The 16,412-nt window shown below is 43.9% G+C and overlaps 1 protein-coding gene across 4 annotated transcripts in view; it reads left to right on the plus strand.

Annotated features, from left to right (window-relative positions):
• The window catches only part of STK33 (serine/threonine kinase 33), a 1,224,797-nt gene that overhangs the window by 377,494 nt on the left and 830,891 nt on the right, over positions 1–16,412 (plus strand). For all 4 annotated transcript variants that reach the window (XM_078680992.1, XM_078680994.1, XM_078680993.1 and 1 more), the window contains 2 exons: positions 8,303–8,416; positions 9,163–9,267. In XM_078680992.1, the coding sequence (XP_078537118.1) occupies positions 8,303–8,416; positions 9,163–9,267 (219 nt within the window). The remainder of the gene's footprint in view (positions 1–8,302; positions 8,417–9,162; positions 9,268–16,412) is intronic.

Raw genomic sequence — 16,412 nt, forward strand, 5'->3', positions numbered from 1 at the left:
GAGCTGTCAGGGATCCACTTTCCAAGGAAGAAAAAGAAAAAAGGCGAACTAGTAATTTGTGTATGTATTGTGGTTCAAGTGGACATTTTGTGCGAAACTGCCCAAAGACACCGAAAGGCACCTTCAAGCCGAAGGAAAACTTGCAGCACCACCTGTAGAAGGAGTTGTACAGGTGGATGCGAGGGAAGAAAAAACTCCACAGGAACATCGTCTTCTTCGCCACACTTGATTGTGTCCATGACGATAACATTTTGCCAAGAAACCATGAAAGGAGTGGCGGTGATGGTGGACTCAGGAGCCACTGGCAATTTTTGCGACCTGAAATTCGCAGCTAAAATCGGGTTACAAGCAATCCCAAGGCAAAAAGTGAACCAGTCAGAGCTATCGATGGTACTAATCTCTCTTCTGGACCCATTGTGAATCACACCGAGCAGGTGGAGTTAATTTGAGACGATGGGCATAAGGAAGTCATTCATTTTAATTTAATTGATGCCCCCCAGTTTCAGCTCATCTTAGGACTCCCCTGGCTCACTGAGCACAATCCAACAATAGACTGGAGCAACAGAACGATAGAGAGGAATTCAACCTATTGTCAAGAGAATTGTTTCGGAAATCAAGAAGAAGCGAATAAAGAGAATCCGGCCCATGCCCTATGTTCAGCGGAAGCCATGGTGTGCGTAATCAACACGCAGCTGATACCTCCGGAATACCAAGATTTTGAAAACGTTTTTAATGAACAGGAAGCAGAACAATTGCCACCGCATCGTGTTTACGATTGTAAAATAGAATTTGAGCCAGGTGTTAATCTGCCATGCAGCCGGGTTTACGCCTTGACAGAACAAGAACATCACCATCTGAGGGAGTATCTGGATAAGTACTTGGCTAACGGGTTTATTCGCCCCTCTCAATCCCCAGTATCTTCGCCTCTGCTTTTGTGCCCAAGAAGGAAGCAGGGGAGTTGAGGACGTGCATAGACTACCGAGCAATTAACAGAATAACCAAGAAGAACCGATATCCACTTCCACTTATCTCAGTCTTATTGGATCAGGTAAAAGGAGCTCGAATCTTCACGAAGTTGGATTTAAGAGGGTCCTATCACCTCATTCGAGTAAGAGAAGGTGATGAGTGGAAGACGGCCTTCAGAACTCGCTTTGGGTTATTTGAATACCAGGTGATGCCCTACGGGTTATGTAACGCTCCTGCAGCATTCCAGCACTTCATCAATGACGTACTCAGTGAATACATCGATCAATGTGCAATTGTGTACACAGATGATATACTGATCTACTCAGCTGATACTCAAGAGCATCAGAAACAAGTCCGAGGGGTTCTACAGAAACTTCAGGAGAATAAATTATTTGTCAAGTTGGAAAAGTGTGCCTTCAGTGTCACTCAAGTGGAATTTTTGGGTTTCGTGATTGCACCATCGGGGATCAAGATGGACACACGGAAGATTCAGGCAGTGCTTGAATGGAAGTCACCGACCAGTGTCAAGGAAGTGCAAGCATTCATCGGGTTTGCCAACTTCTATCGGAAATTCATAAGTGAATTCTCTCGACGAATCTAGCCTCTTACTCGATTATTGAAGAAAGGAGCGCGTTTCGAATGGTCCGAGGAAGCAGAATTAGCCTTTAAGTCCTTGAAGTGTGAGTTCACCTCAGCACCCATTCTCCTTCACGCGGATCCAATGGAACCTTTTTATGTTGAAACAGATGCTTCTAATCTTGCAGTAGGCGGTGTACTCTCTCAAAGGAACAAGGAAACAGGCCAGTTGCACCCAGTGGCCTATCGTTCGAGGAAATTAACTTCAGCAGAAATCAACTACACGATTACGGAAAAAGAGTTGTTGGCAATAAAGGATGCCTTCAAGGAATGGAGACATTATCTCATGGGAGCTCACCATGTAGTTACTGTCTATACGGACCATCGCAATTTAAAATTCTTGAAGTCAGCCAGAACTCCAACTCCTCGACAACTTCGTTGGTCGCTGTATTTTGCTGACTATGATTTTGTAATAACTTACAGGCCAGGAACTCAAAACGGAAAGGCGGATGCCTTATCTCGAATGGGAACTGGGGAGGAGAAGATTCAAACAAACCCTCAAGCAATAATACCAGACTCTAAAATCATTGGTGCCACAGATACCCAGAGTTTCAAGGAGCAGGTAGTCCGAGTCTTGTCTCCAGAAGAAGTGAAGAAGTGGGCTCAGCAAGAGGATGGAAGAGAAGTTTTCAATGATTTGCCCTACAAGGAAGGAGCATTGTACCTGCCAACTCCAGCTTTCCAGGCACAAGCCTTGAGAGAATGTCATGATCATCAGTTAGCGGGACATAAAGGAGAGCTCAAGACGGCGGATCTCGTGAAACGAAAATATTGGTGGCCACAGATGACTAAAGATATTGAACAATATGCAAAAACCTGTGAGATATGCGCTCAGGGAAAATCAGAACGGCAAGCTCCCAAAGGATTGTTGCAACCGCTACCCGTTCCTCCCTTTCCTTGGCACACCGTAACTCTAGATTTAATCACTGATTTACCATCCAGTCAAGGGTTCAACACAATCCTAGTGGTAGTAGATGCATACACCAAGATGACAGCAAAACAGTTAGCTACTTATTTCAGTACTCAGGTAGTGAAATTGCATGGGATCCCAAAAGTCATCATATCAGACCGAGGAACTCAGATTGTTTCCAATTTCTGGAGGGCCTTCATGAAAAGTTTAGGAGTAGAAACACGATATTCCACCAGTTTCCATCCGGAAACAGATGGACAAACTGAAAGAGTGAACCAGGAATTAGAGCAATATCTAAGGTTATTCTCTTTGAAACAGAGCGGTGAATGGCCAGACTACTTATGGACTGCAGAATTTGCTTTAAACAATGCTAAGAATGTGTCCACTGGGTATTCTCCGTTTTATTTGAATTATGGTAGACATCCTAATTCCTCAGTGCAGGATTTTGAGAGCCCAGTCCCTGCAGTTAAGGATTTAGTCTCTCATCTAAGTTCAGTACATAAATCTGCGTCTAAGAACCTAGAACAGGCTAAGGAATGGTATAAAATGTATGCGGACAGAAAAAGAAAGGAACCTCCCCCTCTGGAGGTGGGGAATGAAGTCTGGTTGAATACTAAGAATCTTAGATTAAAGGGCAATCGAAAATTTCAACTCAGATTCATTGGCCCCTATCCCATAGCGGAGCAAGTGAATCCTGTGACATACAAATTGAAATTGCCACCTAAATTCAAAATCCATCCAGTGTTCCATGTCTCACTATTGAAAAAATCAGCTCCCAATCTACGAAAAGAATCCGCTCCACAGCCGATTCAGTTAGAAACTGGGTTGGAGTTTGAGGTCAAAGAAATCCTGGACTCAAAGCTAGTGAGGGGTAAATTGTATTATCTGATCGACTGGAAGGGTTATGGACCAGAGGAGCGGTCCTGGGAACTAGATTCTGATGTTCATGCTCCTAGACTAGTCAAACAATTTCATCAAAGATATCCCACCAAACCAAGATTGGGAGGACCATCTTTGGTGGGGGGTACTGTCAGGATCCCTAACGTTCCAGACCCCAAATCCGACGAGGGCAGAAGAAGGAACCCTCTTGGTCAACCCTGTGGCGATTGAGTAATATTAAGATGGCCCCCAGGGAGCTGGGGTCAGCTGTCTAGTCATCCGCGATCGTTACCGGAGAGCTTACGTGACACTCGCGCACCTGTGAAAGTGTGCACTTCACTGAAGCTTTTCCGGTGAACACCTGCCCCCTCTTGTGCGCTCGTAGTTTCACAGAATTTAAGAGTAAAGAAAAGTTATAGTTGACAGAAAAAAACAGTTAAAACACTTCCAGTATATTCCCCGAAGGTTGGCAGTTCGTAGTGCTGGTAGCGCGTCTCCAGAGGTTAATCTCTTCACGACAGAGCTTCGGAGGACGGCGCATTCCAGCGAGCTTGACAGGAGAATGACGGAGAAAACGAAGCTAAGTGACAAAGGCTTTCACGTTTAAAGACTGCAAATACATAGAACGTTTTGAAGGGTTTACTGCTAAAATAAGAATTACTTACCTGAAGTTCAGTCTCAGCATCTAGAAAGAGAAACGAAACATAATTACACTTGAGTGAACAGCAGAAATACTCGTTATAATCAAAAATAACGACAGGAGAAGAGCTTACCTTCTTATCACCCAGCAACTTGTGAACTCTAAAAGAAAACCAAGAAGTTTTAGGAGTAGAAGAATACAATAATGGAAAACAACAGATATTAAATGAGAATCCCAAGATAAGGCAAAACACAGTAAAGAGTCTGGTAGGTTCCTCGAATAATAAGACAGATTAAATAGAGTAGAAAGGAAAAGACAGGAATTAAACTTGTTAACTGTAATTACAGATGTGGGTTAAAACCAACTAGCAAGAAAAGAAAGAAAACACATCAGACTCCTAGAAGAGAAGCAGGTCAAAGAAGGATCTAGGGTAGGTAATCATTTTAGAGAGATCTAAGAGTAGAGAGAGTAGCAAGATAGGGGAAGACTAATTTTATGTGTATGCTTAGTTTCCTTAGGTATCTTCGGTGGCTGGAAGACGGCTGACGGAGGATTCTGACAGGAAACTGAAGGTTCAGGACCAGTCTCTTCATGTTCTTTATTATTTTATCCAATTTCCCCCTTCCCCCTTTCAAATGGATTAGCGTCACGATTTTCACTCTGGCCCTGGTTCATTGGAAGTGGGAGTCTGGGAAGCTAGCATCTTCTGTTCCCGTGCAAGAACTAGAGAACCGTGATTGGTAAGCAGTGGTCCTTGACACAAGGAGGGTAAGTGAGCTTCAAGCTCTGAGTTCAAAACCCCCATTCTTGACCATTCATGCTGAAAGAATGGTACTTAGGACCAGGGCTGCTTTTCTACCCAAAGTGGTAACTCCTTTCCATTTGGGACTATCTATTACACTTCCTTCCTTCTATCCTCCCTCTCACCCTTCCAAGGAGGAGGAGCGGCTTCACCGCTTGGACCCTAAAAGTGTGGCGAGTTTTTACCTTGACAGGACTAAAGACTTTCATTTAGATGATCAGCTTTTTGTTGGATTTGCTGGCTGCAGAAAAGGTAGAGCGGTGCACAAGCGCACTCTTTCAAGATGGATTATCTTGTGCATCAAGATCTGTTACTCTTTGGCCGGTAAGGAACCTCCAGAAGGTGTAAGAGCTCACTCTACTGGAGCAATGTCCTCAACATCTGCTTTGTCTAGGGGTGTTCCTGTAGAAGAAATTTGTAGAGCGGCAAATTGGGCCTCCCTCCACACTTTTGCAAAGCATTACTGCTTGGACTCGGAGGTGAGGAGGGACGGCCATTTTGCTTGTTCTGTTCTCCAAGACTTACTGGTATAGAAGGGTGGACACCCTCCTCCGGCAGAGGGGACTGCTGTGGGACTGCTGTGGGACTCTAGGTGAGGAATGCACTGGCAGATGTGTCCATCAGAAGAACAAGTTACTTACCTTCGGTAACGCTTTTTCTGGTGGATACAGTATCTGTCTGTGGATTCCTCACTGGCCCACCCGCCTCCCCTGTTGTCCACCCTTGACTGACTAAAACTCTAACTCTGAATTAACCAATCCATTACCTTTGGCAACATATTCAGACACATAACTCCTTTTATCCGTTTCTCAGGGATCACTCATTAAATAATTTTTGCAGATACCCTTTAGGCACTTTTAATTTTATACCTCACTGCACGCACGCCCTTTTCACACAACCAGCTCCGCAGTCTTCTGGCGTCGTAGCACACCGAAGAGGCACTCGGGCTTTGGTGGGGCCCGATGATGAAGCATGACACTGACTAGGTCGGTGTGTGAGGGCTTTCTTAACCACCCAAAGTGGGTGTGTGATTCCCCAGTTGCATCGCTCCGTCTCTGTGGCTTTTTGAGACTCATATAACCTCTCTTTTCTTGTTTATACGTACTAAACCGGGGACTAAGAAAGAGTTCCTTAATCTCCCTGCCTCTCCTATTGTTGTTTTGCACCCTTGTATACCTACAATGTTGATTTTGTCATCTTTGCTTTCTAGAAAGTGTTTTACTGTAATGTTTTCACACTGTGTGTGTATTTTGAATGCTGTGTACTATGTATACTGTACATATTTATGTTGGTCCGTCCGTGTGCCTTGAGGGCACGGAAAAAAGGGCGGAACTGACGTCATCACGCCGACGAGGCTCCTTTATGGCTCCAGTGACGTCAGCGGAGTCGCGAGCGGAGCCAAGGTTCTACGACGTCGTCCTCGTCGGCATGGAGAGCTACAAAGAATGTTCAAATGGCTGCTGGGGCAGGGGATATTCACAAGGTGAGGAATCCACAGGTAGATACTGTATCCACCAGAAAAAGCGGTACAGAACGTAAGTAACTTGTTCTTCCAGTCCTAAAAGTCTTATGCCAGAAAGTCTTCATTCTGTTAGTCACCCATGCACGCTGGCACATGCGGGCCCTCCAGTAGTTCCAACACAATGGAGAATTACAAGCTGGTGTCAAGATTCCTAGGGACCCTGCTGCGGATCTGCAATGGTGGAGTGTGAGCAGCAGCCTTTCTCATGGGAAGCTGTTTCACCCTTCTCCAGTAGCAACAGTGATAACGGATGTCTCCACTCTGGGATTAGATACTCAACCGGAGGAACTGCACATCAGAGGTCTCTTGTCGCCAGGGGAACAGACTACACACATAAGTCTGTTTGAATTGCGGGGGCATCCCTAGCTCTCAAAGCCCTCCTTTCTTCCCTTTGTGATCAGTTGGTCCGGATCTTGATAGACAATACAACTATGATATGGTATATCAACAAACAAGGGTGAAGGAAGGTTGCATCTTCTCTGCAGAAGCCCAGCAAGATGTACGGTTGCCACTGCTAAAGATTAGTTATCAGCCTTTTCAGCTTTTCTTTGTCTACCTCATCAGTTTTTCTTTGTCTGCCTGATCAACCGTCTCTCTTTAATTCACCTAGTGTTCCTACAATGTCTCACAAACAAATACTCAATTTATTATGCCACAATAGGATCTTAATTTGGTTCCTAATTAACTAATGTGTTCCCCGTTTGAGCCTTTACACAGTTGTCTCTTACGTTTTCAGACACTTCAGACAGTTTCCTAATTACTATCACTTTAGCATGTTGAGTAAGCGAATTACAAGCCTTGAGTGTAAAACCTTCTTTCACCTCCTTCCCTGATGAGCTGGTGTTGAAAACCTGCCTGCCACAAGTGGTTACTCCTTTACACTTAGGGCAATGCATTCCCCTTTCAACATTCAATCCTCCTCCAAATCCAACTAGTTAAGGCAATCCACAAACAGATTTGTTAAAGATGAATAATCGTGTGCTCCAATGTGCACAAGGATCCTCCAGAAACTATTTGAACTCATTCTACCAGAGTAAAGTCCTCAACATCAACACTGGCTTGAGGGGTGCCAGTGGCAGATATTTGCAAAGCGGCAACTTGGTCACCCCTTCACACTTTTGCGAAACACTATAGTTTAAATTTTGCAGTGAGGTGGGATGGTTACTTTGCTCTTTCTGCTGTACAGAATTTGTTGGTATAACCTCCCATGCATACACCTCCACATATGGAACTGCTAGCGGAATCAATTCAAAAGGCAGGGAACTGGCAGGTAGAAGTATCCATTAGAACAACAAGTTATTTATCTTTGATAACAAAGATTCTGGTGGATACTCTTATCTACCTGCAGATTCCTCACCTACCCACAACCTCCCAGTTTCATAGCTGCGTGTAGTTATAAGGTGGAGCCAGCACCCCCTACAGGTGTGGAGGAGCCATCGAAAGATGTCCATATCTGGATTAACACCTGGGATGTTTAAAAGCTGAGGAATCTGCAGGTTGAAACTGTATCTACCAGAAAAAGAGTTACCAAAGGTTTGTAGCTTGTTTATTTTGTTGGGACATCACATTTTTCAATATAGCGTCATCATTCTGAGCATGCCCGACACAACTTTAGACTGGTTTCTCATGGTTTTGATGCTTATTATTTTTCTTTCTATTTTCTGTACCATGAAGATCTTTTTACATGGCACAGTCTGCGTTTCTGTCTCTAATGGTATTTTGCTTATTTTACACAGTTCGAATTGTTAGTCCTCCTCTTCTTTGCATATTTCCAGTTTGTATTAAATGTCCTCGTTTATCATTTTAAATATGTCCCTCACTGCTTTATCCTCGTGCTTATCAACACAAATGTTTACTATAGTGTTTATTTAATGTAAGGCATTCTCGAGGCGTCAATCGAGTCTGAAACTATGCATGTTGTAATAAAGTAATTTTTCCTTTTCCTAGCAAATCTATAATTTTGGAAAGAAACTTGGACAAGGCAGTTTTGGAGTGGTGGTAGAAGCAACACACAAAGAAACTCACCTAAAATGGGCAATTAAAAAAGTAAATAGAGAAAAGGTAAATATTCTGTTCCCTTGTTGTATACAATGTAATCATCGATTTTTTTTTATTTCTACCTCTTCTGTTTCTGGAATAACGTATCGCGTGATCACGGACTTCCTTTGCTCCAATATTTGTCAATACAATATGCCAGTCTCTGGCAATACAAATGCATGCTGAAAAATACGTTAGTAGACTAGATCTATTCTAGTTGTTTTGAATGACGAGGTGTTTCATAATGCAAAAAATGTACTTAAAGCTATCTATGCAAAAATCGCAACTGAGTAAGGCAAGAAATGGATTGTGGTGCAAATCTGTCCAAGTTTCCAAACAAGTTGTGGTATTTCTTGAACGTATTCTTTTGACAGACGGTGGTTTTACTTGGAACCGATCAGATTCCATTGTAAAATTCGGATTTAGACTTTTGAAGTTCTATTGCTGTTATTCCAGATATATAATCTCTGCGTTTACCGAAATTATTTCTAACTCCACAAGTACCGCCCGAATATTATGCAGAAACAGTGGAGAAATACTTCTAATATTATATAACGAGTTTTTTGAGTAAAGCAGAATGATGGAGTACATTTAGAATTTGTAGTAACTTCTTGGATGTAAAACATATCAGATAAGAAATCAGTGGTTTTATAGCTTTTTTAGGTTAGGGTGCCTCCTTTGTTGTGTGAAGATTTTTTATGTCATCTGTGTAGTAGCTATTTTACTCGAGTTCTAATTTCTAACAGGCATTATTCTTTCCGTTTATTTAGGCTGGAAGTTCAGCTGTAAAAATGCTAGAAAGGGAAGTTAGCATATTAAAAATTGTGAAACACGAACACATAATACATCTAGAAGAGGTTTTTGAAACTCCTAAGGTAAGGATCACTTGATGCTTCACAGTAAATCAAACATTTAGAATCCTTTAAAACAGTTTTTGTTGCCTTTGTCTAAAGACTTACTCTTTCCCCAACGCCTCTTCTTTCCCACTGTGTGGGGTGGAACTATTTACTTTGATAGAGCATGAACGTGTGGCCGAGGACCTGGAACTGATCTTCATCCACCCATTATCTTCTACTTCACTTGTTCGGTCACTTTTTGCCTACCTAGTTAATTGGCTTTTTGGGACTTGCTCTCTTATGAAGCATAGTTTGGACATTTTATTTCGGAGGCAAACATTTCCTCCCTCCTTTATGTTGCAAATAACTGGTTTCAACGACTGTATGGAGTGTTATGTGTATGCGACCATCAGGGGTAAAGTTTTCTTTATTTAATTGGTATCTGGAGTATTTGTGCTTCCCTCTCTTTCTTTTTAAATATCTTTTTATTGGTTGTAATAAACAAACAAACAGTCGGCAAATCATTAGTAATTGAAATATGGCATGCTTGTGTACAATATTTCACAAGGGACAAAGAGCAGATACAGTAAACAATGTATGTGATGGATCAGATAGTCAAGGTGATAGGGTTTCATTGTCAAGGGGAGCAACTGGTGCAGCACAAATATCCCCTCTATAAACGTTCCATTTAGCCCAGACTCTGGACCATTTTTGTGGGCATCCTCTTGCGACATAAACTGTTTTCTCAGGAAGCATGCACCAGCCAACTTTTCGCTTCCATGTTGTGACAGTAGGGGGTATCAGTCCTCCCCATAGCTGAGCAATATTTCTTTTGGCAACCGCAGCTCCCAGTGGATGCTTCCCTTTTTCGAAGTACTCTCTAAAATCATAATCACTGCAAAGAAATCTTTCCAGTGATTTCATCTCAGTGTAATTCTGGGAAACTGAAAGTAAATTATCCTGTCCTTTCAAAGGATTCCAAAATCAGGCTGCTTAATTGTGCAGACATCATCCAATTTCCTCATTGTCAGAATAAGGCGCCAGGAAAATCAGATCTGGTTATTTCCATTATCATTTGGAAGACTTTGCTTGTCTAATTGTGGTGCAATTCTAAGGTTGAATACAAAACCGGAACTGGAAGGGTCCACAGGAAACTTTAAGGACCTGCACAGTCACTTTTCCCAGGAAACTGTGAAACAAACTCAACTGTCTGAAGGTCTGGAGTGTTCCTTGGTGCCCAAAGGCGTCCTCCACCAAATCAAACGTATCTAATCATGCCTAGGTGGAGCCCTCATTTGGGAAACCCTAATAAGGTGACGGAGTCCCATCACTCACCAAGGTGACATGCTTCATCATCTGAGATCTCCACCCAGCTGTAACCCCTATAGTACAGCCGAGGGCTACAACCCCCTTACTGTGAGAGAGGAGCACAGGGATGTTTAAAGGATCTCCTAGGATATACTAAAATCCAGAAGGTGATGAGCTGAGGTGTACTACAACGTATGGGCGCAGTGCTATGAAAAGAGTGTAAAAAGTGAATTAAAACTGGCTACCAAGAGAAAAAAAAGTTTATTATATATCCCTTGGTGTCAGGTTTAAAACCAGTGCTAATGCAGTTTTGGAAAAAATAAACTGCAACTGTCTAGTTAGAGGGTCGGTCTACATGTTTCAGCTATTGTGACGTAAAGAGTGACTAACCTTCCTCAGGTCCTAAAAAGTGTAAGCCACTGCGTTTATACGTGACAACAAAAATAATACACTCCAGACCTTCAGACAGTTGAGTTTGTTTCGCAATGCTAAGGTATCCATACCTAATTCTCTTTGTGAGAACCCACAAAGACAAAAGCCTAATCATTCGGGCCGAGCATGCAAGCGCATGCACTCACTTGTGATACTATTGTGTTCAGTAAATTACTTGCAGCCAGCCTGTAATTCCAATCAAGTGTATTGAAAGCTTTTTCGATGTCAAGTGCCACAAGAGCGATAGACCTTAATGTGATCACCATCTTTAAAAACTTTGAACAACCTCCAGGAATAATTTGTACACTATTTTTCCTAACATGGTCACTCTCATAAAGACTTACATGACACGCAATTTTAAGCCAAAAGGTTGACAGGCATGAATTTACTACTGATAAGACTCCTTCCACCACATCTTATGGAAACCGCTCTGTAGTTAGAATATTTGTTTTTTATTTTAAAACGTTTGTTTTTATCTCATTTCAACACTTAACACCACTTTAAACTTTGTTTTTTTTAATCAACTTCTGTTTTTTTTACCCTAAGATAAGATGTTATTGCTGTGGGCAACTATATTGTCACTTTAAACTTTGTTATTTTCAGCAAATGTATTTTTAAAAATCAAAATCAAGTTCTAACAAAAGCCCATCCCCGTAGGCCAATCTGTGGCCATCATACCCACTGTACACTGCGGTCAACATAGCCGTGGTCAACATAGGGTTGGTCACACAACCAGGCTCCGCACCCTACCCCCTGCTCTGCATGGCTTTTAGCTGTGCCCAGTAGGGGCGTTGGCTGCTGGCCAGCCCTGGCACCCAACCCCCTCACAGGCACACAAGAGACACCCAACCTTCCACTGCAACAGCCTTCTGCCGTGTGCAGCAGTTGGTTGGTCCTGCACCCATCCCCGCAGGCAGCCAACCAGCACTGCACAGGGTCTGGTCTATGACCTGACTCTTATTTTGTTTACAGTGGTACCAGCGCCTCAAATATTTTTTTATTTGATGCCCTGATTTCCTGCCACCTCATTGTTACACTGCAAGTGCAGACTTCACTGTCCTGCCCTGCATTTCGCCCCGCACTTTGGCCGCCACAAAAAACACAGCGGACCGCCACCGGACAGGACTGCAAGTCCCAGGGGGCATTGCGGTCTCGTGGTTGGAGCATCATGTTCGTGCCAATGCAGGTGCATAATTCAACGGGAGGGCTCCCGCGGCGCAGGACGCGCGCGGGCCAAGGGAGGGCCCGTCCTTGCCCGTCATTGCCTGCAAGAGCCTGGGCTGGGCCACAGCTCTTGGTTGTTTGCTGCGATATTCTTCTCCAAAAAGTGAATATACACGGGTAGACCGCAGACCAAGGAATCCAGCACAGTGTACTTTCGCCCGAGTCCCAGCCTTGCATAGAAGCACTTCGCACCTTGAGGAAGGCCCCTGGAGGGGCTTGAAAACAGCGCCGGCTCCGTCTTAGCCCACCGTAGATTGACCAAGGCCGGGCTGGGCCATAACTCTTTCTTCCATCGTATCCAAGGTACTGTGCCTAGGGGTAGAATAGGGCGATAAAAAAGGGGATGATGGACGGAGCGTTTGAGCAAATCAAACACTCACCCCCAGTCAACTGATCTGGGTTTAATCCATCACCGTTCTTTAGCCCACTCAGCCACCCCAGTTCAGACATGGCTATATGCAAATCAGTCTGACCCTGTGCCTCATGGGAACAGTCTAACCCGAACTGCCAAGCCATGTCTTCCCTGGACCGGAAACAAGCATCCTGGGACCGGTTTCGGATTCATAATCCTCATCAGCCAGGCTATCTTGACTCCAGTGGCCAAGTGAGCAAGGGACTCACGTCTGAGCATACCCTGCCACACTTAGGGCGAACAAAGCGATACAAAAGGGGATGATGGACGGAGCGTTTGAGCAAATCAAACACTCACCCCCAGTCAACTGATCTGGGTTTAATCCATCACCGTTCTTTAGCCCACTCAGCCACCCCAGTTCAGACATGGCTATATGCAAATCAGTCTGACCCTGTGCCTCATGGGAACAGTCCAGCCCGAACTGCCAAGCCATGTCTTCCCTGGACCGGAAACAAGCATCCTGGGACCGGTTTCGGATTCATAATCCTCATCAGCCAGGCTATCTTGAATCCAGTGGCCAAGTGAGCAAGGGACTCACGTCTGAGCATACCCTGCCACACTTAGGGCAAACAAAGCGATACAAAAGGGGATGATGGACGGAGCGTTTGAGCAAATCAAACACTCATCCCCAGTCAACTGATCTGGGTTTAATCCATCACCGTTCTTTAGCCCACTCAGCCACCCCAGTTCAGACATGGCTATATGCAAATCAGTCTGACCCTGTGCCTCATGGGAACAGTCCAGCCCGAACTGCCAAGCCATGTCTTCCCTTGGACCGGAAACAAGCATCCTGGAACCGGTTTCGGATTCATAATCCTCATCAACCAGGCTATCTTGAATCCAGTGGCCAAGTGAGCAAGGGACTCACGTCTGAGCATACCCTGCCACACTTAGGGCGAACAAAGCGATACAAAAGGGGATGATGGACGGAGCGTTTGAGCAAATCAAACACTCACCCCCAGTCAACTGATCTGGGTTTAATCCATCACCGTTCTTTAGCCCACTCTGCCACCCCAGTTCAGACATGGCTATATGCAAATCAGTCAGACTGGTTTGCATATAGCCATGTCTGAACTGGGGTGGCAGAGTGGGCTAAAGAACGGTGATGGATTAAACCCAGATCTTTTGACTGGGTGTGAGTGTTTGATTGATTCAGATGCTCCGTCCATCACCACCCCCTTTTGTACCGCTTTTGGCCGTCATAAGTGTGGCAGGGTATGCTCAGACGTGAGTCCCTTGCTCACTTTGCCACTGGATTCAAGCAAGCCGGGCTGAAGACGGCTGGAATGCCAGAAACCGGTCCTTGGAAGCTTGTTTCCGGTCCAGGGAAGACATGGCTTGGCAGTTCGGGCTGGACTGTTCCCATGAGACACAGGGTCAAGACTGATTTCCATATGGCCATGTCTGAACTGGGATGGCTTGGTGAGCAAAATAACGATGGATTAAACCCAGATCTGTGACTGGGGGTGAATGTTTTGCCATTGTGCAATAGCAGCTTCTCCTTTCCTCCCACGGCGTTTAAGAAGCGAACAACAAGGGCTCTCCTATCTCCTGGTGGCAGAAAGCTCTAACGCAAATATTATTGATCAAGGTACTGACAGGGATTTAAGACCCGGTCATTTAAATACACTGTCTCACTCTCCCACTGTAAACATAAGGATTCCTCCTTGAGTCATACCACTAGTCACTATTACAACTATATATAATACTAGCGATAAAAACCCCAATATCTCATATGAGAGGAAGAAGGAACAGCACACAACATATTTGGACTTACCCCCAGTCGCTACGCCTTATATTGTGGTATTTGCGAACGTTCCGAAATTAGATCATGGGATAGTAGAATTGCTGGAAACGCTGAAAAATAGGTCACTGCACTGGCTTGGCGCTAGGACGGGCCTTGTGGGAGAGCAAATTGACGAATTTAAAGTGACGAGGAGAATAGGTTGGGTTGGCAGAGGACGGAAAACACCTCCCAGGGGACTGCGTAGTCTTGACATTCAGAACCCCCGCCTAGTAAATGTGATTATGAATACAACAGGAATTCATACTACTTTGTCACAAGGTGATAATGTACTACCCCTAGGCTATTTTTCCCAACCACTAGACAGTAGTAGTGCAAGGGTAAACTGGGAACCTCATATGCTAACCCACAGCAATCATTTTAATATCCATACATTTAACTGCTTCGACGCATTTAATACTCTTGAAGCAGTAGATTGACTCAGACATGAGGATGCGGCTCAGGTAAAAATAACTAGAAATATGGTAATGGGGTTACCTTGGGGGCGTCAATAATTGTTCCTATATCTGAAGCTGTAGTGTAGTTCCTATAGTCCCAATAGGCTCTGCGCATTGGCATAATATCTTCAGTAGTGTAGACGTAGGACTGAGGTTAACTAGGTCTCTACTGACTATATTAGACTTAAGTTTTGTGCCAGCTAGCTCAGAGTTCACTAGAAACTTTCTCGAATAAGCGAGGAGGAATTTAACCTCCCTGGATAGACAAGAAGGGATTTCGTTTCTGACAACCATAAAACATGACAACTTTGCTCTCCCTGAATAAGAGTATATCTCTAGAGTCGTGTGAAAACAAAAGACAGCTATTTCACTCAGTCAATAAGTGCATACTTAGTTTCACCAGATTGCAGAGAAAAAGAGAGACGGGCGTTTTCAATAAAAGGTGTTATTTATTGAGCAGTCTCTCTCCTCATACAAGAGAAATGAATTGCTACAGTTGCAATACTTGTAGTTAAGTAAAGTGCATACAGTAAAAGCAGAATTATGAAATAATACTGTAAAAGCATTGATATGGTTTCTTAGCCATATGATACTTTAAAATGGATAAAATAGATACAGATACATACATATATACATTGACTAATTGTACTCAACTGGTGCTTCTAACTACGCCTACCCCGGTGTACCTGACCTAAGCCTAATACGTGGGAGGGAGGGAGTAAGTAAGTAGCAGTTTAAGTTAAGTTTGTTTTGCCAAGAATCTGACTCAAGAATTCTCTGTAAGGGTTTAGTCAGTTCAGTACCTGGGTATTCGAAGGCAGGAGGGCTGGTATCTCTCTCTCAGGACTCGGTATCCCAGTCACCCGCAAGGGTCGGCTGGAAATGCCGGATCCTGGATTTCTCGGCAGGAGAAAAGACAGCGTCTTTCTCAGCGCGTCAAAAGGGAGGGGCAACGTCCGTGGGCTCTCGCATCAGCTGGGCTCTTCGGAAGTAGATAGCTGCTCTGCTCCAGGATTACCACTGTGTGTTTGCTTAAGGCAACGTTGGTATATTTATACCTGAAAGTTTGACGTAAGGCTGGACATAAGACGTCAATAAAGATGTCACTAAGAACTGGTCGTTCTTAAAGTGCTTTACAGGAGTTCTCGGACGAAATCAAAACAAAGCAGCGGGGATTTCCCAGGTTGCTGGAGGCTTGGATTTGTTTAGAGAACTAGGTGTGCTTTCTAGGGGGCTGGAGGAATAGGCTTGCTTAATGTGACAGCATGCGCTATGACTGAATTATGAAAAGGGTTTCTATGCCGTTGTAGGGATATTATTGATTTATAACCACACAAGGGCAAAGAATAGGAATATCGATTCAGGTACCTAGATAAACACATTACACCCACTCCACAAATTCATGTCCATAATTACTAAACTAAGCAATAGTAAACATATCTAACGGTGCATGTGTATACCGATCCAACCCAAAATAAAAAATTTTGCATCTGAAATGGCATATGCGAAATACACGAAAAATGAGTATAGGTACTGTACGTTTTCAAGCAGTGTAATCATTCATTAA

Source organism: Lissotriton helveticus, chromosome 3_1 (assembly GCF_964261635.1).
Source record: "Lissotriton helveticus chromosome 3_1, aLisHel1.1, whole genome shotgun sequence".
NCBI lineage: Eukaryota > Metazoa > Chordata > Amphibia > Caudata > Salamandridae > Lissotriton > Lissotriton helveticus.